At 44.3% G+C, this 26,295-nt stretch overlaps 1 protein-coding gene across 1 annotated transcript in view; it reads right to left on the bottom strand.

Moving 5' to 3' along the window:
* Bmerb1 (bMERB domain containing 1) overlaps nt 1-26,295 on the bottom strand; it is a 104,506-nt gene that overhangs the window by 15,262 nt on the left and 62,949 nt on the right. The window contains exon 3 of the mRNA XM_006983870.4: nt 9,670-9,743. Coding sequence (XP_006983932.1) covers nt 9,670-9,743 — 74 coding nt within the window. The remainder of the gene's footprint in view (nt 1-9,669; nt 9,744-26,295) is intronic.

Consider the following 26,295-nt stretch of genomic DNA (forward strand, 5'->3'; position numbering starts at 1 on the left):
TCATGTCAACCTAATAAATCCCCTTTAAATATATATTCATCCTATAGTTTCTGCTCCTCCAGAGAACTCTAATATAACAGACACTTGACTGGTTAGTCCTTTGATAAACAGAAGGCCGATGGGGCACCTAACCCAGGGTGTTTGGGGAGGTAAGTCATTTAGGGGGAAAAGGGATGAGATAATCAGTACCACTGATAACTAATGTAGGTTTGACCCCAATATTAACCCATGACTGCTCTATTCTCCCTGTTTCCACACATAATAAAAATGGCACTACTGGACTCTGAGCCAAAGTGATGCTTGACCCAAAGTGTACGTTTACTTCTGGGATAATTAGACTTGGGCAGCTTTATCCTACTTTTGCAGTGATGGGGTTCAGACACCAGTCCCTGCACACACTAGGAAAGTATTCCGCCACTGAACTGTTCATCTCAGTCCCTCATGAGACTGATGTTAGGTATACTACTATTCTGTTTTCAGAGAAAGAAAAATTGAGTCTTGGAAAAATAAAGTGGCTTGCCTGAGGTCAAAGTTGGCCCTGCCTGACATAAACTTGTGTTTACCTTGTTTGTTTGAGATACAGTGGAAGTCAGTAGCCCAGGCTGGTTTCAAATGTGTGGGCTATCTTCTTGCCTCCTGCCTCCTAAGTGTTTAGATTATAGGTGTGTGCCACCATACCCTGCATGAACTTGTGTTTAATTTATGGAGCCTCCATTGCAAGACTGAGTCCTCATTAGGAAAAGAGACAACCCCACTCCTCCCAATCCCATGGGTGTTGGCCCCATAAGGCCTGAGCATGAGGCCCAGTATAACTTCCTGAGCCTAGCTCGAGTTTGGCGACCTGTCTTCAGACATGACTTCCACATCTGAATGACTCAGCTCAACCTGACCTAGAATCGCCTCTGCCTAGTAACTACTGAGATGGCATCATCTCATTGGCCTGCTATCCTCACCCCATCCCTCATCACCCCAACCTATATAAGTCCACTCCTGATGTGATAAAATGAGTTCCTGCTTTGACAAGACTCCCAGCTCAGTGTGCTTCTCTCTGGTAGACAGGGGAGGTCTGGGTTGTCGACACTCACCATCCTGCTCAGCCCCAGGGAGAGACCGGCCGGATCGGTCCTGCCTCAGCCCTACCTGTCAGTCAGCCCAACAGACTGGTGCCCCATGTGAGGAACGATTTCTTTGACAGAAGAACGCTGATGGGCCAATGTCTGCAGGTGAGGGTAACCCCATAAGATATGGGGCAGTCTTCTTCTAAGCTAAATCCTGCCTTGGAGTCCCTGCGAGTCCTACTAAAGAGCAGGAGTCTCAACCTCTCTAGTAGTCAGGCACTCTAGACATGGACTTAACCTCATTAAGATTGCCCCATGGTTGCCTGATGGCAGTCTTTTCAACTGGGACACCTGGGATAGAATAGAAACCCTGATTCACAGGGCCCAGGTTGACAGAGCAGAGATTCCTCCACTGGGAGTTATCTCCATTGGTACTGCCTTAAAAGGCTGCTTTCCACCAAGGCCCATTAAGGAGAAGTGGCCCATGGATACCTCGGAAGACTCTAAGAGGGAGACATAAGTCAGGAGCCCTACAAGGATAAGGGGCCTATAGGGAGACCTCAAGGAGAGGAAACAGAGCCCAGATGCTACAGGCCACAGGAAAATATTATAAGAACTCAGCTAGTTATGGGAAAGCCACTTACCTGAAGGGATCAAGGAATTCTTTCAGAGGAAGCCAAATTCCAAGGACCTTTTTGGTGTTATTTGGCTTGTTATATATCAGCTGTCTTCTGTTATGAAAATCATGTGTGCCTTCATAGTTTTCACAATTGATTTTTCCCTAAGAAGGGCTAACAGTGTGAACTGATCACTCTCTGAACATACACATTCCAGGAATTTGGAGAACAGCCTCAGGAAAGGCTTCCTTCCCCCCAGCCCATCTGTTTCTCCCCTTTCATCACTGGAATCAGATACCTCCCTTAGCCACTTTCAAGGATTAACAGAAATAATAATCCAAACCACCACATAATAAGTCTCCTGATTTAAGGTAAATTCCACAAGGAGACACGGGCTAGGTCAAGGTGGACCTTAAGTAATAGCTTTATACAGTTTAGTTCGGACCCTCCTTTCTTACAGCCTTGCTAACTATATGGACCCCTAACTTCTTACCTAACCACTTCTCAGAATGTAGACTGAGCATATAGATCCCCTTTTTGATATGCTAACTGGTCATAGCACTCAGTTGACCTCTTTTACCACTCCCATTTTGGATTGTAAAAGAAGGCCTGGTGGTCACTGCCTGAGGAAAATTCTTACCTGCCTTTATGACCCCAAAGAATTCAACCCTGGTGACCTTGCTCATCCAGAGGATTGATATTGCTTGTGTTTATAACTGGATTCCTGAGAGACTTAGGGAGTACTGAGATAATAAGGAGACAGGAGAAAAGAGAATGGAAGAACTAGATGGATAAGAATTGGAGAGAAACAAACTGAGACAGGGAAGAACTAGATTAAAGGGCAAGAAGAGAGTACTAGAGGGATGAAATGGAAGATGAGAAAAAGCCAGATGGGGAAGAACAAAATGAGAGAGAAGGAGATGGGAGAGGAACCAGTATGGGAAAGAACTAGATGGATGAGAACCTAGAAGGGACAGAACTAAAATGAAGGAATTTAGATAAAAACTAGAGGGGATAGCAGATACATGTAGAGAGAAATCAGGCAAGAAAGGAGCTAAAAATGAGAGCAGAATAGAAGCTTGTAAAGAGAGAACTGAAAGAATAATAAAGTATATGGACTAAGGAGTTTCGTGTACATAGATTAATTTTTTTCATCAAAGATTAATTATCAGCTGGTTATATATTTTTCCTGGACCCTGGGAGGGGACTATCAAGGGGCTGGACCTCCATAGTCCCCAGAGAGAAAAGAGACATAAAAACTCAGGCCACACCCAAACCAAAAATCCCTGAGTCAGCCTGGCTCATCTGGCTCCTTGTCTCCATCTCTTGATCCTTTTGATCACACACACACACCACCACCACCACCACCACCACCACCACCACCACCACCACCACACACACACACACCAGCCTTCAAAGGACCCTTCAACATCCGCTATCCCTACCAATACATTCCTCACCCCCTCCATCTTGCATTCCATTCTCCCAAATCTGTCTGCACCTCTGCCCTGCTCTGGGTGGGGTGCGGTCCCAGGGAATGTGACTGGCCTCTTTCCTGTTAATATTAACCCTGGCGGCAATCGCCCCTTTGCCTGGTTTCCCTGGGAGGCTCAGGACCTTAAGGACCTTAAAAAGGCCATTTCAGAGGACAGGCCATAGTCCCCTTGGGCTGAGACTGTTCTTCTGGATCTGGCTCATCAAGCCTTGACCAATCAGGATTGGAAGACCCTCGCCAAAGCGGTCCTCTCTGGACCCCTCTACTTGATATGGGATGCCTTCTATCTAGAGTGCAGGGTCCAGGCAGAGAGAAATCAAGCAGCCAACCCTCAAATCCCAATCACCTTTGAGATGCTGTCTGGTACCTCCAACCTGTACTCCACTGGCCTCCAGCAGGCCGTCATCCCTGCCCCCTGTCAAGATCAAGTTAGGGCACTTGGGATAGCTGCTTGGAAAAAAATTGAATGAAGGCCCCACAGAGGCTCCTATAGCTGGGGTCCATCAGAGATCAGGCGAGGACTTAGTGACATTTGTTGAAAGGGTCAGTAAGAGCCTCCAGAGAAAGTTTCCTCCAGGAGAGCTGAGGGATAAATTTGGTAAAATGTTGGTGTGGGACGGCATGAACACTGATCATAAGCTTGCCTGTGCTGGATTGAGAGATCAGGGCATTAGTAAATGGATTGTGGCCTCCCGAGATGTTGGCTCTACTTCTCACCAGGCTCAAACCATGGCCGTAGCCATGCCGGCAGCTAATAGTGAACAGATAACAACCTTAGTCTCCATGGGGGAAAACGGTCCTGCTTCGGTTGTGGGGGGCGGGGAGGCCATTTTAAAAGAGTGTCCTAACCATGTTAAGGTTGCCTCCATGGCTCCTCCCCAATCGGGCCTGCCCCACACCCCATGCCCCAGGTGTAAGAAGGGGTTCCACTGGGCCAAAGACTGTAGATCTAAATTCAACCTCCAAGGGTGCCTTTAAACTCCCCCAGGGGTGATCCCCAGCCCTGTTAAATAAGAGGAAAGAGGTGGTCAAAGCCCACTGGACTGTACCCTTGGTGCCTGGATTGAGGCCCAAGATGACCCTAACCATTGAAGGAAAAACCTTTAATTTTATCATAGACACTGGGGCTGACCATACGGTTATCCAAAAGGAGGAAATCCTCTCCTCTTGGCGGTTGGTTCCCGGACCCCACGTGCTTGGTGTGTGTGTGTGGGGGGGGGGGTTATTCTATGTCATGGGAGACAGCTAATTGGTTGTCCTGGACTGACCCCGATGGTAATTATGGGGAGGTGCACCCCCTTGTGGTTCCTGGTGTAACTGACAACATTCTTGGCCTGGACATCCTTGGGGAAGCTGAGGCCTTTATCACCACCGACGTGCTTGACACAGAAGAGTACCAACAGCAGTTTGAGGAGGGGTGGGAAACTCACCCCAATTACAGGGATGATCCCTATTTTGAGAAGCTCAGATGAGACTTTTCCCAGGTTCACCCCCAATCCCAAGGGCCACTGCTTGCCCCCTGGTGCCAAAGATTCAGTGGACACCTGGGGAACCTGTATGGGTTGAGCAGTGGCCTCTACTATCCTTTAAATTACAACAGCTTGATGCTCTGGTTAAACAACAATTGTCCTTGGGGCATGTTCGGCTGTCCACCAGCCCCTGGAACTCTATTGTTTTTGTTATTTAGAAAAAAAAAAAAAAAAAAAAAAGGCTAATGGTTCCTGGAGATTCCTACATGACTTAAGAAAAATTAATGAAAGAATGATCCCATTTGGGATCCCCCAAAGGGGACTTCCCTGGATATCTGCCATCCCTAATACCTATTATCTGACTATTATTGATACTAAGGATTGTTTTTTCTCCATTCCATTACATCCAGATGATATGGAGAAGTTTGCATTCTCCCTGCCCTCTACCAATTTCCAGGGCCCGGACTTAAGGTTCAAATGGACCACTTTGCCCCAGGGGATGGCTAACAGCCCCACTATGTGTCAGTACTTTATGTCACATATTTTTTCCTCCCTAATGGGATGCCCCAACATTTTATTTTATATTTACATGGATGATATTATTCTAGGAAGCCCCACTTTGACGGGCCTTCAGGACCACTAATTTCCTTACCATCTTTAAAGATCATAATTTTAGGGTGGCTCCAGATAAAGTACAGTCCATTCTCCCCTTTAAAATTCTGGGTGCTCTCCTGTCCCTTAATACAGTTTCTCCAGCTAAACACCAGTTGCTTATTCAAGGGACCTATACCTTAACTCAGCTTCAAAAGATGCTGGGAGAAATAAATTGGCTGAGGTCATGGATCTCTGTGCCCACAGAGCAGTTAACCCCTTTAGATGAACTCCTTAAGGGCCTTGATCTTTTATCCAGATTACCTTATCCTCCCACCATTTGCAAATCTTGCAACAGGTTCAACAATCCATTGATACAGCGCCCCTAAGGAGATTCAACCCTGGCCTGCCTGTCTCCCTGTGTATTTTTCCTGGGGAAACCGTATGCACTGTGCTGTTAGCACAAGAGCCCATTCATTGTGTTCACCTCTCGGTGGGTGGAGCCCCCAGGTTTACTCCCTGATCAACCAGGTAGCCGATTGCATTATTAAGGGCAAGCATATTCCTGCCAGGATATTTGGCACAGAACCTCATTCTGTTATTGTTCCATTTAAAATTACTGACTTTACCTGGCCCCAAAGAAATAATAGCAGAATTGCCATAGCCCTTGAGGGGTTTCCAGAGAAGGCTGATTGACATTATGGTCCTTATAAATGGATGAGTTCCTTCTCCCGTCTGGAGTAGAGGCCCCCTAGAATTTTTTTGCCTCACCCAAACCCCAATTTTCTTAAGGTGTTTACCGACAGGGGATGCTTGTGGGGCTCCCTAGTTGTGTTCCTACCCCTTGGATGAGGAGAGGAACCTATACCTATAAAAACAATCTTCCTCAACATGGAGGGGTCTGCACAGTTTAAGGAACTGTTTGCTGTTGTTATGGCGCTAGACTCCATATCAGAGTCATTTAATCTATCCTCTGATAGCCTGTATGCTGTAAATCTTTTGCCTAACCTGGCTGAAGCCCATATTAAATTAGATTCCAATCCCATTTCTCCTCTTATGATTCAGGCTCACTCTTTACTTAAACAGAGACTCGATCCCATTTATTTACAACATCTTAGAGGTCACTAAAATTTGCCAGGATTTCTCTCCAAAGGAAATCAGTTGGCTGACCATCTGGCTTCAATGCCTCAATGTAATACTGTTACTGAGGCCACAGATTTCCACCTACTTACCCATGTTAACTGGAGAGGCCTGAAACATAAGTTTCCCTGGGTACCGATTAAAGACCTCAAAAAAACTGTCCAGACCTCCAAGTCTTGTCAGCCCTTCCTTCAAATCCCTCCCCTCCAAAAGATGGGGAGCAATCCCCGAGGACTTCGCCCCAATCATCTCTGGCAGATTGATGTCACACACTATTCCCCATCTGGAAAACTTAAATATGTTTTTCTTTCTGTAGATACTTTCTCCCATGCCTGTTGGGCATCAGCTCATGCCGGGGAAAAATCCAAGCATGTTTCAAATCAAATCAAAACAGATAATGACCCATGCTTTATTGGCAAAGCCTTTGTAAATTTCCTACACACCTGGAAAATTTATCATTTTACTGGCATCCCCTATAATCCTTGGGGTCAGGCCATTGTGGAAAGATTCAACCAAACACTTAAGTCCAAATTACAAAACAAAAGGGGGAGTCATGATCAACTAAGAAAGGCATTATTAACCTTAAATATTTTAAATTTTTCTAAGGAAGATAAACTTTTGTCTCCTTTTCAAAAACATTGGTCCTCCTTGGTTACTTATAGTACCATTTGGGTCAAGTGGAGGGACCCCTTAATTGGGGCCTGGAGAGGGCCGGACTCACTCCTCACTGCAGGAAGAGGGTTCAGATCTGGGTACCGGCCAGAGACCCCAAATATTTACCCCAACAAGGGGACAATGATAATGACGGCTCCAGGGAGTATTCTACCCCAGAGGGTAGTCTTTTTGCTTCTTCCTCAGAAACAACCAAAGATGCGGATGCTGTTGCTTGTCCTGATGCTGATGTTGACTGCCCAGCCTGGTGAAAAGGGGTTTGGGGGTCATTATGATGCACAAGAACCCCTGAACTTGATATGTGGAAAACCCTGTGATTGTGGTGGTCGAGTGTTCAAGGCCTCACCATACTCTGTACAGCTGATTAGCACAGCAGATTGTGGGGGTAAAGTTGCATGCCTCAGTATTCATACCAGCACCACCATTATTGAATCTGCCTCACATAAATGGGTGTGGGTAGACAAGCCTAAAATCATACCTACAGTAAATGGCAAACCTGGGCCCTGACCCTGCACCTCATTTTACCAATCCATGCATGCCACCTGCTACACCATGGTGTGTGAATGCATTAGAAAGACTGATAATAAGACCTACTGGATCACCACCAGAAATGGCATTGGCCATTCAGGTACTTTTGGTTCTGTTTGGAAGGCATCCAGTGGGGAACTAAACCCTGTTTCAGCCACTCCAGTGACCATGTTTACTGGGAATTGGAGGCCCCCATGGGTTACTCTGATGGTGGAGGAGTGCAGGACCAGTTGTAGGAGTTACAGATCCAAAAGAGAGTGGAACAATTGCTTAAATCTGAGTTCCCCAAGCTCTTCTATCACCCCTCAGCCCTCCCTGATCAGAAAGGTGATCTTAACCTCAATGCTGATACCCAGGCCATCCTGGAGACATATTTCTCCACACTCAATCAGACCAATCCCTCCCTTGCTGAGAATTGTTGGCTCTGCCTATGCCTGGGGCCACCATGACCACTGGCATTGCCTGTTAATGTTTCCCATTCCATCCTTACCTTTTTTGAAATTGATGTTTCCTCTACCATCCCCCCACCAGGCTGTTCCCCTACCCTGCCTATTAAGGTGCAGCCCCTCCATGTTTTGCCCACTAATTTCCTGTCTCTGGGCTCCACCACAAAATAGTATGGATGCCATTGATGTGGGCCAGGTCTCATCTTTCTTTTGTGCTGGAAACCACACTAGCACCGCCCCCCCCCCCAAGGAGATATGTCCCTCCATGGGAATGGTTTTTTTGTGCTGAGGAGGAATGGCTTTTAGCTTTCTCCCTGGGTCATGGACAGTCCTTTGTGCCCCTGCCATGCTGATACCAGATGCAGATGTCCCCAATGATGAGGCTCTTCCAGTACCCTCTTTTGACTACATAGGAGGAAGGTCTAAGAGGGCCATTCAAATGATACCGCTCCTTGCTGGACTGGGAATAATTGCAGGCATGGCCACAGGAGCCATGGGGGATAGGCCTGTCCTCACATCTTTTTAGGAAATTATCCACTCAGTTAATTGATGATGTAAAAGCCATTTATAGCACCATTCTTGACCTGCAGAGTCAGTTAGACTCTGGCTGAAGTAGTCCTCCAGAATAGGAGGGGGTTAGATCTGCTAACTTCAGAAAAGGGGGGCCTTTGTTGTTACAGGAAAAATGCTGCTTCTACACTAACAAGTCGGGGATTATCCAGGATAAGAGAAAGAGGCTCCAGAAAGACCTAGAAAGGAGACGGTGGAAATTTCAAGACAGTCCTCTATGGACAGGTCTTCATGGATTCTTACCCTACCTACTTCCCCTCCTTGAACCCTTCCTTCTCCTTATTTTCCTCTTCACCATTGGGCCTTGTGTGTTCTATAAGTCCACACAATTTATCCACCAGAGATTAGAGGCAATTAACATAAATCAGATTGAGGTACACTACCAAAGATTAGCCACTCAGGAGTCTGGTCCCTCCCATGGCTGGGTATCCTCCTATGAGTGCCCTTCTTCTGCTCTCCACTTGACCAATGACGGTAAGCTCTCAAGCGGGCTGAGACAACCTATGGCAGGTCATGGAGTGACCTCCCCCTCCTATTTATGATACATGGTACTCGATGACGGGTAAGATCTCCAAGTGGGAGACAACCTAACACAGGGGCTATATCTTACAAAAAACAAAAGGGGGAGATGTTGGCCCCCATAAGGCCTGGGCATGAGGCCCAGTATAACTTCCTGAGCCTAGCTCGAGTTTGGCGACCTGTCTTCAGACATGACTCCCACAGATGAGTGACTCAGCTCAACCTGACCTAGAATTGCCTCTGCCTAGTAACTACTGAGATGGCATCATCTCATTGGCCTGCTATCCTCACCCCATCCCTCATCACCCCAACCTATATAAGTCCACTCCTGATGTGATAAAATGAGTTCCTGCTTTGACAAGACTCCCAGCTCAGTGTGCTTCTCTCTGGTAGACAGGGGAGGTCTGGGCTGTTGACACTCACCATCCTGCTCAGCCCCAGGGAGAGACCGGCCGGATCAGTCCTGCCTCAGTCCTACCTGTTGGTCAGCCCGACACATGGGTACAGAGGGCAGATGAAGAGCCCTAGGCAGTAGCTAAAAGAGGGTGCAATCACTCACATTACCTGGAATGGCAACCAAGTTCTGCAGCTCCTGCTTCAGGTCCATGATGTCCTTGCAGAGCTGAATGTCATCCATCCTGTGGGGGAGGGGACACACACTAAGTTACTTCAGCAGAACATACATCAGCATTAGCCTGGTTTAAACACAGGCAGCTGGTGCGAGTGGATGCCCCTTCCAAGAGCTATACTGACTGCTTAACTTGATTGAAGGAGGCCTGGGTTATCAGTGACCAGCCTGTTTCTGAATAAGTCTGGGTCTTCATCACTTTTCTCCTTGCTGTGACAGAATACCGAACTTACAAGTAACTTAGGGGGAAGAGTTGTTGTTTAGGCTCACAGTCCTAGGGACTACAGTCCACCAGGCAGCTCTGTAGCCATGTGAGCCTGAAAGCTACTTTTACACAGTCCAGACTAGGAAACAGAGCTTGGGCAGAAACCTGGCATGTAGAACCCTCTAGGCTTGCCCCCACAGCTAGCTAGACCCCATATTTCCAAAATCACATAACCTTCCACAACAGTACCACCAGCTGGGGTCAAACATATAAGCCTGACATTAGGGATAGTTTACATTTAAACCACAACAGTCTGTGACAATGTCCCCAGAGGTTGGCTTGTGAGTCACTGAACTGTTTAAGGAAGTCCTGCCCTCATGTAGGCAACATCTAGTCAGCTGGAGGTGATAGGGGAAGAGGATGAAAAGGAAGAAGTAGGGGGTTGTCCACTCTCTCTGTCACTATTTTTCTCTGTCTTTTCTTGATCTGTCTCTCTCTGTTTCTTTGTCTCCTTCCCACTGCCCTTAAATATAACTCCAAAATTTTCACCTCTTGGATTCTGGGTTTTGTACCATTGATACCCAGGGGCTGACCTGTGGACTGATCATCCACTTCCAAGTTCTGAAGCTTCCAGACACAAACTGAATCAGAGTACTACTCATGCCTCTAGTTTAGTATTGATTCTTACAGGTTTAAAAATATGCTAGTTATAAATATCATATGACATTGTTACTATACAGAATATTTCAGCAATTTGCTCTTTTTTCTTTATATATCTTTTTACATCAAATTATATGTAATTCTATTTAATAATACATCTTGGGCATGGTTCCCTGTTAGTAATGCAAGTCAATTGATGTGTGTGTGTGTGTGTGTGTGTGTGTGTGTGTACAGTATCACACTATGTTGCTATACAGTGATTGATGCACTGCTCACATCTAGGTTTTTCTGTGATAAATTCCTAGACAAGCAAGCCACTGGTCAACCAATATGAACATTTATATTTCTATAGGAATTTACAAATTCCTTCCAGGGGTATGTTTAAACTGGGCTTCCCTACAATTCTGCTGTGTGTCATAGTAGGGTGTGTGTTATTAAAAAAATTAACTCTGGCCCAAGACTGTAGCTCAGTGGGTAGAATACTCTCCCAGCATGCTCAAAGCCCTGGGTTTGATTCTGGTGCTCTGAAGAACAAGGCAGCAGATGAAGGGAGGATGGGTCTTTTTGGAAACAGCACTCTGTGTTGGCCTTGACAACCATCCTGGGAAGAGGTATAGAGAAGCTACCAATGTAAACTTAGGTTAAGGGACTTAGCTGGACCACAAGTTACACAGGATCAGGACGAGAGCCTTACTCTCTGGAGTCTGACTCCGACCACGTGCCTACTCATCACCACACCTTTACCAAAAGCCTCAGTCTGCAGTTCCTCCCCGAAGTGTGACCACAGAACAGTGTGGGCCCACCTGTGGCTGACCTCAGATGCCCCCAGTTTTCACCCCACTCCTAACATCTGAGATCCCAGGACCAGGGCAAGGATTCAGTCTGCATCTCTTCATGCCAGAAGCATGCCAGGCCTTTTTCAAGACTCTGCCTAGAACATCCTAGCAGGTCACCTTGAATGAGCCAGGGCTTGCCAGAAGGGCATAGGCTGCCTGCTGGTTTGTAACAGGGCCCCACACCTTAGTAGACTCCTAGACCTTAGCACAACTGCCTCCATGACAGAAATACCATTCAGGCCATAAAACTCATCTGTAGACAGCACCACCTGCTAAAATGAAAACAAAGTCTTAATCTATCAAAGTCCATAGTTCTGAGAAAGTCTCTAAATGTACTAACCTTGCCTTTTGGCTTCTGTAGTTCCATTTCTGGCTAACTGTTCTGGTTAACAGAAGTATGTTAACCCAGAACATGGTTTTTTGTGCTTAAAAGCTCATCCTGAAAAAGGTTCAATGCTACACTGTGATCCCAAATACTCCATGTAGTTGCCAGTGGACTAATTAAGACTTTCTATTGGCTTAAACCCATGTCTGAGCAGTCTTCTATAGTGAATATCCCACAAGAGGTTTCTCCCAGCAAGTATTCAGCTGGAGGTCTCTGGAATCTCCAACTAATAGAAATCCAGCTAAATTATGATCCTTAATGGGGTGATATGATCTCTAAGGACAATTGATATGGCTGGAGACATATGTGCTATTACAACTCCTTTGGGTAGACAGTGTTGCTACTGAATGAGGCCCCAGGGCGTTGCTAAACACCTGCCAGTGCATAGAAAAGTGCTCCACAACAGAGAAGGATCTAGTCTGAACTGTCAGTCAAGTTGAAGGTCAGCAATACCCAGTTAAAACTCAAAACTCAGATATTTTGTTGAAAATGAGATGGAGACAGAAATAGAAACAGAGAGAGACAGAGATAGAGAGAAGCTAGAGCTGGGGAACCAAAAGCCATGCACCAGGGACTTCACTTCCCCAAGTCTCCAAGTCTCACTACCTTCATCTTTGTTTTGTTTTTCATTTATTTACCATCTACCTTTATATGAATGTATACGTGTATGTATGCATGTGGGGGGGTACACGTGTATGAGTGTCACAGCACATCTGTGGAAGGCAGACAATAACTTCAGCATGATGCTGGGAAATGACTGGGCCAGGGCTCCCTGGAGACTTGCCAGCACATTAGCACTCCAGGGATAACACTGATGCTTGCATGTCTAGTGTGCTGGCTAGTTTTTATGTCAGCTTGACACAAGGTAGAGTTATCTAAAGAAGGGACTTCAGCTGAGGAAATGTCTCCACAGGATTGGCCTGTGGGCAAGTGGGGGGGGGCATTTTCCTGATTGATGATTGACGTGGGAGGGCCCAGACCACTGTAGGCAGTGCACCCTGGACAGATGGCCCTGGATGGTATAAGAAATCGAGCTGAGTAAGTCATGGGAAGTAAGCTGGTAAGCATTCCTCCACGGCCTCTGCTTCAGTTCCTACTTGACTTCCCTAGACTACAACTGTGAGGTGAACAACCCCCTTCCTCCCCAAGCTGCTTTTGGTCACAGTGTTTATCACAGTATTAGAAGCCCTAACCAGCACATCTGGCCAAGGCTAAACCAACGCCCACATTCACACGTCAGAACAATTTGGCTTGAGGAAATGGAGTAGCCTGAGAAGGTGCGACACACACTCAGAGGACAGAATGCCATTTAGAAGCTGTGATGGTTAATACTGTCAACTTGGCTGGCTCTAGAATCATGTAGGAGACAATCCTTTGAACATGCCTTCAGCCAAACCTGACAACCTGGGTAAAATACCCAGCACACTAGACATGTAAGTATCAGTGTTATCCCTGATAACACTGTGCTGATGTACGGACAAGTCTCCTGGGAGCCCTGGCCCAGCCATTTACCAGCATCATGCTAGGGGCCAGGGTACAGAGAGGAAAGAGATGCCCCTGGGACATCCTTGAAGGCCCAGCTATCAGTTTCCTCCCTGGGGCTTTTTAAATGATCTCTGTCTTAATCTCCATTGTCTCCTGGGTTGTGAACAGATCTTTCCTGGATGAGACACTTATTCCCCAAAGAACACCATATCCCCTTGAGAACAGCTTACTCTTTCTTGAAAGAATATTCTAGACTGAGTTTTGATTCTTTTGTGTGTATGTGGTGTATATGAACTTTAAACTTTTAAATTTAGTTTACCTTTTATTTTACATGTATGCATGTCTTGCCTGCTTGAATGTCTGTCTACCATGTGTGTACCTGGTGTCCATGGAGGCCAGAAGAGGGCATTGGATTCCTTGGTACTGGAGTTATAGATATCTGTGAGCTGCCATGTGGGTGTCACTGGGTCCTCTAGAAGAGCAGCCAGTGCTTGTAACCATTAAGCCACCTTGCCAGCCCCATCTAAGAATCTTTTATGCTTCAAATGTTCCCTCCACAATTTGTGTTAAGATTTAGCAGTCATTGAAATGTATTTGTCTTATGAGAGAGGTGAATCAGTCAGAAGGGTGTGGCCCTTTTCAACGCCTCCCAGCCTGGACTTGGTTCCCAACTAAACCTTATTTCCAGTAATTTTTGCCTGTCAGCCTTAGCCATGCTCACTTGCCTCTCCAGAGATTTTCCAGCAGCCAGAACTTCAAGAATATAAATATCTTTTTAAAAAATGCAACCTAATCAGTGATATGGGAGACTGTGACTTGGGTGTGAAGCTAATTTCTTATGTTTTTTTAATGAATAGGGGACCTCACTCTGTAGCCACCTGAGTGCTGAGATTATAGGGTATATACTACTGTGTCTGCTAATTGTTTTCTTTATGACCTCTCTAATCTCTGTCTTGTTATGGTGGAACAACACAGATGAAGACAGGGGCTTAGTCAGACTTTGTAAGCTGTGTTTAGCCTCTGAGGCTGTTCTGATAATGGTGGGATATCCCAGCCTCCTTATCTTCTCACTCCTGAGGAGTGCCATGTGGAAGAATTTCCAGTTGTATGAGAGTTGGGAGGACATCAGTGAAAAGGCAGATGGGCTAGTACAATGGCTCAGTGGGTAAAGGGCTTTGCTACCAACATGATACCTGGGACCCACGCAGTTGAAGGAGAAGAATGAGTCTGGCAAGTTGTTTCCTGACCTTCATGCATGCACAGTCATGAGCATACACAAGAGCTGTGGAGCTGTTCAGTGAACCAACACTGGCAATCCATGCCACTTTGAAGACAGTTAAATCCTTTAGTCTTTCCACTGTTTATGAATTTTTATCCCAGGGAGCTTATGGGCATGTGAAAATGTAGTTGTGACTGCTACCGCCTGTTTATAAGAGAAAAAAAAGGAAGCAAGTGGATGTCCAACAGCAGAGCATGGCTGAAGCAAATTATGGTGCAGAGGCATGAAGTAGAGTTCTCTGAAGACACTAGCAGTGTGGGAGAGTAAACCACATGAAAGCAGCTCACAGGAAAGATCACGGTCCCATTCTGTAAGGTGCATCTGCACAAAAAGAGACAGGGAGGCTCCATTCACAGTGTTACATTATTGTGAAAGAATACTTACTTCCTTCATTAGCTTCTTAGCTTCTCTGAGGGTGTGTGTGTGTGTGTGTGTGTGTGTGTGTGTGTGTGTGTGTGTGTTGAATATGTCTTTTGGGGGGACTGTATTTGTGTGTATGTTGGATATGTCTTTAGGGACTGTATTCGTGTGTGTGTGTGTGTGTGTGTGTGTGTGTGTGTGTGTGTGTGTGTATGTGTATGTTGGATATATCTTTTGGGACTGTATTCCTGTGTATGCATGTGTGTGTGTGTGTGTGTGTGTGTGTGTGTGTGTGTGTGTGTGTGTGTGTCTATGCAAGAATGGATGTGCCAGAGGTCAAGGTTGGATATCTTCCTTGACTACTTTTCACCTTATTTTTTTGAGGCAGGGTCTCTCACTGAACCTCAGTCTGGCTAGGCAGGCTGGTCAATGAGCTTCACAGAAGCTCTGTCTGTCTCTGCCTCCTCTGGGGTTACAGATGTGTGCCACCACACCTAGCTTTTTACTTAGATAGGGATTCAAATCCAGGTCTTCGTGCTTGCTTGACAGGTGTTTTTATCAACCTAGGCAGCAGCCTACCAACTTTTTATTTTTATCTTCCATTTGTTCTTTGGAAATTTCATGCATGTATACATTGATCATATCCATCTCAACTCGAACGCATCCACCTCCTGCCTTCATGTTCTCTCTCTCTCTCTCTCTCTCTCTCTCTCTCTCTCTCTCTCTCTCTCTCAAAACCTACTAAGTCTATTTAGTGCTACCTGCTGGAATACTGGCTGATCTTGTTGGCTTGCTCTTGTGTAGGTAAGAACTTACCAGAGCTGTAGCGAGTTTATGGGTGCAACAGCCAGGTCATTTCCAGAAGAGAGCATTTCACAGCACTCCTTCCCATCCTCCACCCCTTACATTCTATCCACCCACTCTTCTGAGATGTTCCTTGAGCCTGGGAGAGGAGGGACTACCTTAGTTTTTGAGAAAAAGTCTCTCGGTGAACCAGGAGCTCACTGATTGGGTTAGATTGGCTGGTCAGTAAGCCCCAAATCCTGTTTGCACCTTCCCTGCACTGGGATTATAAGACTGCAATGCTGCACCTGTTTTTTTTTTTTTTTCACATGGTTGCTGGTGACTGAACTCAGGTATTCATGGTTACATGGCAAACAATCTGCTGACCAAGCTATTCCCCATTCCCTTCTCTGTAGTTTTTTTATTTTTATTTTTACAATAAGTTTGTGCTATTTAATTTTAAAATTTGTATTATCACTATGAACAACAACAATAATAATCATAGTGTGTGTGTGTGTGTGTGTGTGTGTGTGTGTGTGCATGTATGGTGCTAGAGATGGAATCCAGGGCCATGTTCAAGCTAAATAAATGCTTGAGCATGGCCATTGAACTACCTGACCCACCCAGCTCCTGTCTGGATAACTTTGAAAGGTTTTATGTTTTTAATTTCATGAGCAACTCCTTTCTTTGGAGACCAATATAACCACAGTCATCTCAGCTCCTCCATTCCCTAGCTTCTTCTGCCTCAGAGTGCTTGAGTTATGGCCCAGTAGCTGTTCTACAAGCCTATGAGTTATGGCCCCACATCTTCCCAGTCTTTGACCAAACATTTCCTAAGTCATAGCACCTTTGCTGCTCAAACTAATTCCTGTGCAGCCTTCAAAACAGCCCAGTGCCTCCTTCTGGAACCTTCTCTACGTTCCCAGGCTGGTTTAGTTCCTCTCTTTCATGATAGCTCAGCTTTTGTGTTTCCCCAAACAGACTGCCCTCCTTAAAGGACTTGAGTTCTGTTTCCTGTGTGACACATCTCAATCAATATGTGATTTTTTTTTTTTTTAAAAGCAGACAAGCTGTCAGGTGGGCACAGAGAAGAACACATAGTCCTGGATTCCATTGAACAAAGCTTAGAGCTTCCAATGCAAGTGGAAATTTTCAGATCTTATGAGAGAGACACCAGGAGGATAATAACATCTATCAAAGGCAGTGAGTCACTCTGGAAGAAACCCAGTTAAACACTGGTAGTTCGAGTAATGTAGCTTTGCATTCTGTCAATGAGCTCTTGAAGTCACTGCCTCCCCCCATGCCTTCCATGGTCAATCACTTGCCAAGACTTCCTGCCAGTGCCTTGTCTTCTCTCCTACATACTACATCCCCACTGCCAAAATCCACCCATCTTTCACACTGACACCAACAAAAGCTAACACATAGTTGACAATGTCCTACCAGCCTGTATCTGGTCCCAGCACTGTCTAGGACAATGCTCACTGCCTATAGGGCACACATTCCCATTCTTTCTAGCAGTCTTACAGAGGTTAAGTCAGTCAACCAAGATCATACAGCTGGCGAGATTCTAGAGAACATAATCTGGGACAATTGCCACTGTAACACTATGTGATATGTCACCCAGATCCCCTTTTCTTTGTTGTACTCATGAGCCTTTTAGAAGGCCCAGCATCAGGCCAGGTGTGGTAATACACCCAGGCAGATATCTGGGAGTTTGAGGCTAGCCTAGTCTACATAGTGAGTTCCAGGACAGCAAGGACTATCTATCTCCAAAAAACCAAAATAAATAAGTAAATAAGTAAGTGAGTAAATAATGCCCTAGGGGTAAGTCTAAGAGGTGGGTTTTCTTAGCAAGATTTGAAAACTGAAATCTCAGGCAATAAAGAAGACACAAACTGAGGGAATACTGGAAATGGAAAATCTGAGTAAATGAACAGGAACTACAGATGCAAGCATAACCAACAGAATGCAAGAGATGGAAGAGAGAATCTTTGACGTTAAAGATATGATAGAGGAAATAGATTCGTCAGTCAAAGAAAATACTAAAGCCAAAAAGTCATAACACGGGGCTGGAGAGATGGCTCAGAGGTTAAGAGCACTGACTGCTCTTCCAGAAGTCCTGAGTTCAATTCCCAGCAACCACATGGTGGCTCACAACCATCTGTAATGAGATGTGGTGCCCTTTTCTGGCCTGCAGTCATACATGCTGTATACATAATAAATAAATAAATCTAAAAAAAAAAAACAAAAAAAACTCAATTTCTTAAAAAAAAAAAAGTCATAACACAAAACATCCAGGAAATTTGGGACACCATGAAAAGACTAAACTTAAAAATAATAGGGATAGAAGGAGAAGAAAACCAACTCAAAGGCACAGAAAATATATTCAACAAAATCATAGAAGAAAACTTTCCCAACCTAAAGAAAGAAATGCCTATGAAGATACAAGAAGCTTACAGAACACCAAATAGACTGGATCCAAAAAAAAAAAAGTCCCCTTGCCACATGATTATCAAACCACTAAACATATAGAATAAAAAAAAATATTAAGAGCTGCAAAGGAAAAAGTAACAAAGAAAGGCAAACCCATCAGAATAACACCTAACTTCTCAAGGGAGACTCTGAAAAGCAGAAGGTCCTGGAGAGACATTATGCAGATATTAAAAGACCATGGATGCCAACCCAGACTATTATATCCAGCAAAACTCTCAATTGCCATAGACAGAGTAAGCAAAATATTCCATGATAAAACCAGATTTAAACAATACATGTCCACAAATCCAGCCCTACAGAAAGCACTAGACGGAAAAAATCCAATCTAAGCCAATCAACTGTCTCACCTATTCAGAGGGCCTGATCCAGTTGGGCATCTAGGCAGTGGTACCAGGTCCTGTGCTCATTGCATGAGTTGGCTGTTTGAAACCTGGGGCTTATGCAGGGACGGTTGGCTCAGTCTGGGAGGAGGGGACTGGACCTGCCTGGACTGAGTCTAGCAGGTCTATCTCAGCCCTCAGGGGAGGCTTTGCCCTGGAGGAGGTGGGAATGGGGGGTGGGCTGGGGAGAAGGGGAGGGAGGGGGGCAGGAGAGGGGAGAACAAGGGAATCTGTGCCTGATATGTAGAACTGAATGGTATTGTAAAATAAAATAAAAGGAAAAAAATCCAATCTAAGGAAGTTAGATACACCCATGAAAACACAGGCAATAGATAATCCCACACCAACAAATACCAAAGAAGTGAAACACACAACATTACCACCAAAAAATAACAGGAATAAACAATCACTGGTCATTAATATCCCTTAGTATCAAGGTCTCAATTCACCTATAAAATGACACAGGCTAACAGAATGGATATGAAAACAGAATCCATCCTTCTGCTACATACAAGAAACATACCTTAACTTCAAAGACAGACACTATCTCAGAGTAAAAGGCTGGGAAAAGACTTACCAATCAAATGGACTTAGGAAGTAAGCTGGTGTAGCTATCCTAGTATCTAATAAAATAGACTTCAAACTAAAATCAATCAAAAGAAATGAGGAAGGACATTATATATTTACAACAGGGAAAATCCACCAAGAGGAAGTCTCAATTCTGAACATTTATGCTCCAAATACAAGGGCACCCATATTTGTAAAAAAACATTACTAAAGCTTAAATCACACACCAAACACCACACACTAGTAGCGGGAGATTTCAACACCCCACTTTCACCACTGGATAGATCTGCCAGACAGAAACTTTACAAAGAAATAAGGGACCTAACAGAAATTATGACTCAAATGGACTTAATAGATATTTACAGGCCATTCCACCCTAACACAAAGGAATATACCTTCCTCTCAGCACCCCATGGGACCTTCTCTAAAACTGGACACATGCTCAGTCACAAAGCAAATCTCAACAGATACAAAAACATTGGAATAACCTCTTGTATCTTATCGAACCACCATGCCTTAAAGTTAGATTTCAACAACAACAAAAACTACAGAAAGCCTACAATCTCATGGAAACTGAATAATGCCCAAATGAATCACCAATGGGTCAAGGAAGAAGTAAAGAAAGAAATTAAGTATTTCCTAAAATTCAATGAAAACCAAAGTACAACATACCCAAACTTATGGGACACTATGAAAGCAGTGCTAAGTGAAAACTCATAGCACTAAATGCACACATAAAGAAAATGGAGAAATCTCACACTAGTGACTCACCTGAAAGCTCTAGAACAAAAAGAAGCAAACTCACCCAGGAGGAACAGACAACAGGAAATAATCAAATTGAGGGCTGAAATCAATGAAATAGAAACAAAAAGAACAATACAAAGAATCAGAGAAACAAAGAGTTGGTTCTTTGAAAAAATCGAAAAGATAGACAAGCCCTTATCCAAATTAACCAAAAGGGAGAGAGAGAGAGAGAGGGAGAGAGAGAATCCAAGTTAACAAAATCAGCAATGAAAAGGGAGACATAACAGAAAATGAGGAAATCTAGAGAATCATCAGATCATACTTCAAAAACCTGTACTCCACAAAACTAGAAAATCAGAAAGAAATGAACAATTTTCTGGATAGGTACCACATACCAAAGTTAAATCAAGACCAGATAAACTATTTAAATAGACCAATAATCCTTAAGGAAATAAGAAGCAGTCATTAAAAGTCTCCCAATCAAAAAAAGCCCAGGACCAGATTTTGAAAATCTACCAGATTTTGAAAGAAGAGCTAATTCCAATGCTCTTCAAATTGTTCCAAACAGAAGGAACATTACCAAACTCTTTTTACGAGACTACAGTTACCCTGATACTCAAACCACACTAAGATGCAACAAAGAAAGAGAATTACAGACCGATCTCCCTCATGAACATTGATGCAAAAATACTCAATAAAATATTGGCAAACCGAATCCAAGAACACATCAAAAAAATTATCTACCATGACCAAGTAGGCTTCATCCTAGGGATGCAAGGATGGTTCAACATATGAAAATCCATCAATGTAACACATCATATAAACAAACTGAAAGAAAAAAACCACATGATCATCTCATTAGATGCTGAAAAAGCCTTTGACAAAATCCAACACCCCTTCATGATAAAGGTCTTGGAGAGACCTTGTATCAGGAATACAAGGAACATTCCTAAACATAATAAAGGCAATTTACAGCAAGCCAACAGCCAACATCAAATTAAATAGAAAGAAATTCAAAGCGATTCCACTAAAATCAGGAACAAGACAAGGCTGTACACTCTCCCCTTATTTATTCAATATAGTACTTGAAGTTCTAGCTAGAGCAATAAGACAACAAAAGGAGATCAAAGGGATAGAAATTGGAAAGGAAGAAGTCAAACTTTCACTATTTGCAGACAATACATAAGTGACCCCAAAAATTCTACCTGGGAACTCCTACAGCTGATAAACTCCTTCTGTAATGTGGCAGGATAAAAGATTATCTCAAAAAATCAGTAGCTCTCCTATATACAAATGATAAAAGGGCTGAGAAAGAACTCTGAGAAACATCACCCTTTACAATAGCCACAAATAATATAAAATACCCTGAGGTAACTCTAACTAAGCAAGTGAAGGACCTGTATGATAAGAACTTTAAGTCACTGAAGAAAGAAATCGAAGAAGATATCAGAAAATGGAAAGATCTTCCATGCTCATGGATAGGTAGGATTAATATAATAAAAATGGCAATCTTAGCAAAAGCAATCTACAGATTCAATGCAATCCCCATCAAAATCCCAACACAATTCTTCATAGACTTGCAAAGAACAATACTCAACTTCATATGGAAAAACAACAAAACCCAGGATAGCTAAAAGAATCCTGTACAATAAATCAACCTCTGGAGGCATCACCATCCCTGACTTCAAGCTCTACTATAGAGCTATAGTAATAAAAACAGCTTGGTACTAGCATAAAAACCAACATGTAGACCAATGGAATCAAATTGAAGATCCTGACATTAATCTGCAGCTGATTTTTGACAAAGCCAAAACTGTATAATAAAAAAAAAAAGAAAGAAAGCATCCTCAACAAATGGTGCTGGCATAACTGGATGCCAACATGTAGAAGATTGCAAATAGATCCATATCTATTGTTGTGCACAAAACTCAAGTCCAAGTAGATCAAAGACTCAACATAAATCCAGTTACACTGAACTTGATAGAAGAGAAAGTTGCTGTGTATATCGCTCTGTATAAATAAAATGCTAGTAGCCAGGCGGGAAGTATAGGTGGGACAAGCAGAGAAGAGAATTCTGGGAACAGGAAGGCTGAGTCAGGAGATCCTGCCAGATGCTGCCATGAGTACCAACATGTAAGATACTGGTAAGCCACGAGCCATGTGGCAAGGTATAGATTTATAGAAATGGGTTAATTTAAGATGTGAGAACTAGATAGCTCGAAGCCTGAGCCATTAAGCCAAACAGTTTAAATAATATAAGAGTCTGTGTGTTTATTTTATAAGTGGGCTCCGGGACTGCTGGGGCTTGGCGGGAGCTGGAGAGAAACCCTCCAGTTACAGAAAGTAAGAAGTAGTCTTGAATGCATTGGCACAGGAGACCACTTCCTAAATATAACACCAGCAGCACAGACACTGAGAGCAACAATTAATAAATGGTACCTCTTGAAACTCAGAAGCTTTTGTAGGGCAAAGGACATGGTCAATAAGACAAAACGACAGCCTCCAGAATGGGAAAAAATCTTTACCAACCCCACATCTGACTGAGGGCTGATTTCCAAAATATATAAACAACTTAAGAAACTAGACATCAAAATACCTAACAATCCAATTATAAAATAGGCTACAGAGCTAAAGAGAGAATTCTCAATGGAAGAATGTCAGATGGCTGAGAGACATTTGAGGAATTGCTCAACATCCTTAGTCATCAGGGAAATGCAAATCAAAACAACCCTGAGATACCATCCTATACCTGTCAGAATGGCTAAGATCAAAAACACTGAGAACAGCTTATGTTGGAGAGGATGTGGAGCAAGGGGAACACTCCTCAACTGTTGGTGGGAATGCAAACTTGTACAACCACTGTGGAAATCAGTATGGCAGTTTTTCAGAAAAATTGGGAATCAATCTACCTCAAGACCCAGCAATACCACTCTTGGGCATATACCCAAGGAATGCTCAATCATACCACAAGGACACATGCTCAACTATGTTCATGTCAACATTATTCATAATAGCCAGAATGTGGAAACAACCTAGATGCCCCTCAACTGAAGAATGGATTAATAATATGTGGTACATATACACGATGAAATACTACTCAACAGAGAAAAACAATGACATCATGAAATTTGCAGGTAAATATATGGAACTAGAAAATATCCTGAGCAAGGTAACCCAGACTCAGAAGGACAAACATAGTATATACTCACTCACAAGTGGATACTAGATGTAAAGCAAAGGATATCCAGACTGCAACCCACAGCTCCAGGGAGGCTAGCTAGCAGGGAGAACCCTAGGAAGGACACATGGATCACCCAGCGAAGAATAAATAGATGAGATCTACATGAGCAAACTGGGGGTGAGGGAGGTTATGGAGGGCAAGGGATGGGGAATGAGAAAATAAGGGAACGGGAGGTTCGAGCTGGAACAGGGACAGAGTGGGAAAGCAAGGAAAGAGACACCATGATAAATAAAGACATCATGGAAATAGGGAGAAACAGAGTGCTAGGGAAGTTCCCAGGAATCTACAAGGAGGACCCCATCTTAGACTACTGGCCATAGTCAAGAAAATGCCTGAACTGGCCTGCTCTGGTGGTCAGATGGCTGAATACCCCAACTGCCATCATAGAGCCCTCATCCAATGAATGATGAAAGCAGATACAGAGATTCATGGCCAGGCGCCAGGCTGAGCTCCAGGAGTCCAATCAATGAGAGAAAGGAGGGATTCTATGAGCAAGGGACATGGAGATCATGATGGGAAAATGTACAGAGATGGCCAGCCAAACTAGTGGAAATGCATGAACTGTGGACCAATGGCTGAGGAGCCCCCATAGTACTGGACTAGGCCCTCTGGATAAGTGAGACAGTCATTTAGCTTGAGCTGTTTAGGGGGCCCCCAGGCTGTGGGATCAGGACCCATCCCTGGTGCATGAGCCAGTTTTTTGGAGCCTAGTGCCTATGGTGGGACACTTTGCGCAGCCTTGGTGTAGGGCAGAAAGGCTTTGACCTGCCTCAGCTGAGTGTGCCAGGTTCTGCTGACTCCTCATGGGAGACCTTGTCTTGGAGGAGGTGGGAATGGATGAGGTTGGGGGGAAAGGCTGGGGGTGGGAGGAGGGAGGTGAGGGGAATCGTGGTTGGAATATAAAATGAACAGAAAATCTCTTAATAATAATAATAACAAAAACAAACAAACAAACAAAGAAACAAAGCCCTTTTGAATAAACAGAAGAGGCTGTTGGCTATTGATCCAGGCCCTCCCAAAGCTATCCTGTATTTCTGTCTTTCCTCTGGTCAGCTAGGTCTCTCTTTCTATCTAATATTTTCTTATCCCTCTCTCATAAGAACACTTCAAAGTGTGGGAGCAGGCCTCCCACATTGTACTTATGGAGAAACTGAGGCTCCAACAGGACAAATATTTGTTCTAGGCCACATAATTGGCAATAGAAACTAGACCTAAAATCATTGAGAAGCTCAAGGGTTGAAAGCATTGATCTATCCCTACCCTCACTCCCCAGAGACCTCAGGTCATACCACCATCCTCTGTTTATCAGAACCCATGCAAGCTTGGACAAGTAACTCAATCTCTCTGTGCCCCAGTTTCTCATCTATAAAATGAGTATGTGATATCATCCACCTCCAGAGCTGTCTTAGTCAAGGTTTCTATTGCTGTAAAGAGACACCATGACCACGGCAACACTTAAATAAAACATTTAATTGGGGTGGCTTGCTTACAGTTTCAGAGGTTCTGTCCATTATTATCATGATAGGGAGCATGGCAGCATGCAGGCAGAAGAGGTGCTGGAGCTGAGAGTGCTACATCTTGACTAGAAGGCAGCAGGAAGTCGATCGACTGACTGTCACACTGAGTGAAGCTGGGGGAAAGGAGACCTCAAAGCTCACCCCTACAGTGACACACTTCCTCCAACAAGACCACACCTCCTATTAGTACCACTCCCTTTTGGAACTATTTTCTTTCAAACTACCACAAGAGCTATGATGAAGATCAATACATCAATACACAGAGAATCTTCCTCAGGAATGGATGGGGTCTGCAGTGTGTGCATCTGCCGCCGCTCTTGGGATCTCTGCCAGGTTCCTAGGACTTGGGCTCTTCCTCAAACCTTATGTTTCTAAATGAAATAGTTCTGGGGAAATATTAGAATCCAGGACCTCACTCCTGAGATATGCCCTTCACACCATCATTTTCCCTTGCCTGATGCCATTAAAAGCTGCCACTGCCTGGAGCAAGCTGAGAGGAGGGCCACACATCCAGCAGGTGGAGAGTGGAAATAACCAGCCCAGCCCACTGGAAGGCTGAGGGTACTTATTTTCTAGAGCCCAGGAATAGGGAGGGGTATGAGACAGAGAGCTGAGCCAGGTAGCCAAGGGCTACAGGAGTTATTAGAAGCTGATAACGTAATCCCTGGCTGGAATGAAGGAAAAGAGAATATGCCTGAGGTTGTAGCAGCAGACAGGATTGGAGAGACAAGAGTGCCCTGGAGAAGGACAGTCCTAAACATTAGCCCCCAGCTACTGCTGGCTGCTGCAGGGGATGGGGTTCTCTGAGACCCAGGAGCTCCCTAACTTCTTTGAAGGAAAGTTCAACAAATTTCAGCAAAGAAATCTCAAAATGGCATTTTGTAGGTTTGAAGCCAGAGGGCAAGCTAAAGGGAAGACACAGAGAAGACATACTGGGTATTCAGATTGGGAAACATACTACTGGGGGCTCCTTTATGACTAAGCTATGGATCTGACCATGGCCTAGGAACCTGACTGTGGTGTATAACTTGACTGCATGGGCTTGAGTGTCTTGATATATCCTGTTACGAAGCACTTAGTGTGTGCCACGGGCCCAGGAGAACTAAAAAAGTACCAATATTGTGAATGTCATAGTTACTTTTCCTGTTAGGACAAAACAGCTGGCAAAAAGCAGTAGAAGACTGGAGGGGCTTACTTAGTCCCACTGTCTGAAGGTGCAGCAGGAGCATGAGACAGCTGGTCACATCACATCCACCATCAGGAAGCAGAGAGATGAGTTGCCTGCTGCCCAGATGGCTTTCTCCTGTCTCCTTTTTCATCCAGTTCCTGTTTCCTGCCCAACAGGTGGAGCTGCCCATATTGAACATGAGTCTCCCTCCTCAGTTAAAGCCCTGTAGAAACTCTCTTAGACACTCCTAGAGCTGTGTCCCCTAGAAGATTCTAAATCCAGTCAAGTTGGCAATCAAAACCATTAAGAGGTCCCCAGGAACCCTTGAAGAAAGGGGGCTCCACAGCAAGGTCATAGTGGGCTGTCTTTACTAACTTGGGGTTTAGGATCTGCAAGTCCCAAACTGTCATTCTGTATCCTAGATCTAGAATGTCTTCTACAGGCCCACGTGTTAAA

This window comes from Peromyscus maniculatus, chromosome 8, assembly GCF_049852395.1.
Source record: "Peromyscus maniculatus bairdii isolate BWxNUB_F1_BW_parent chromosome 8, HU_Pman_BW_mat_3.1, whole genome shotgun sequence".
Classification (NCBI taxonomy): Eukaryota; Metazoa; Chordata; class Mammalia; order Rodentia; family Cricetidae; genus Peromyscus; species Peromyscus maniculatus.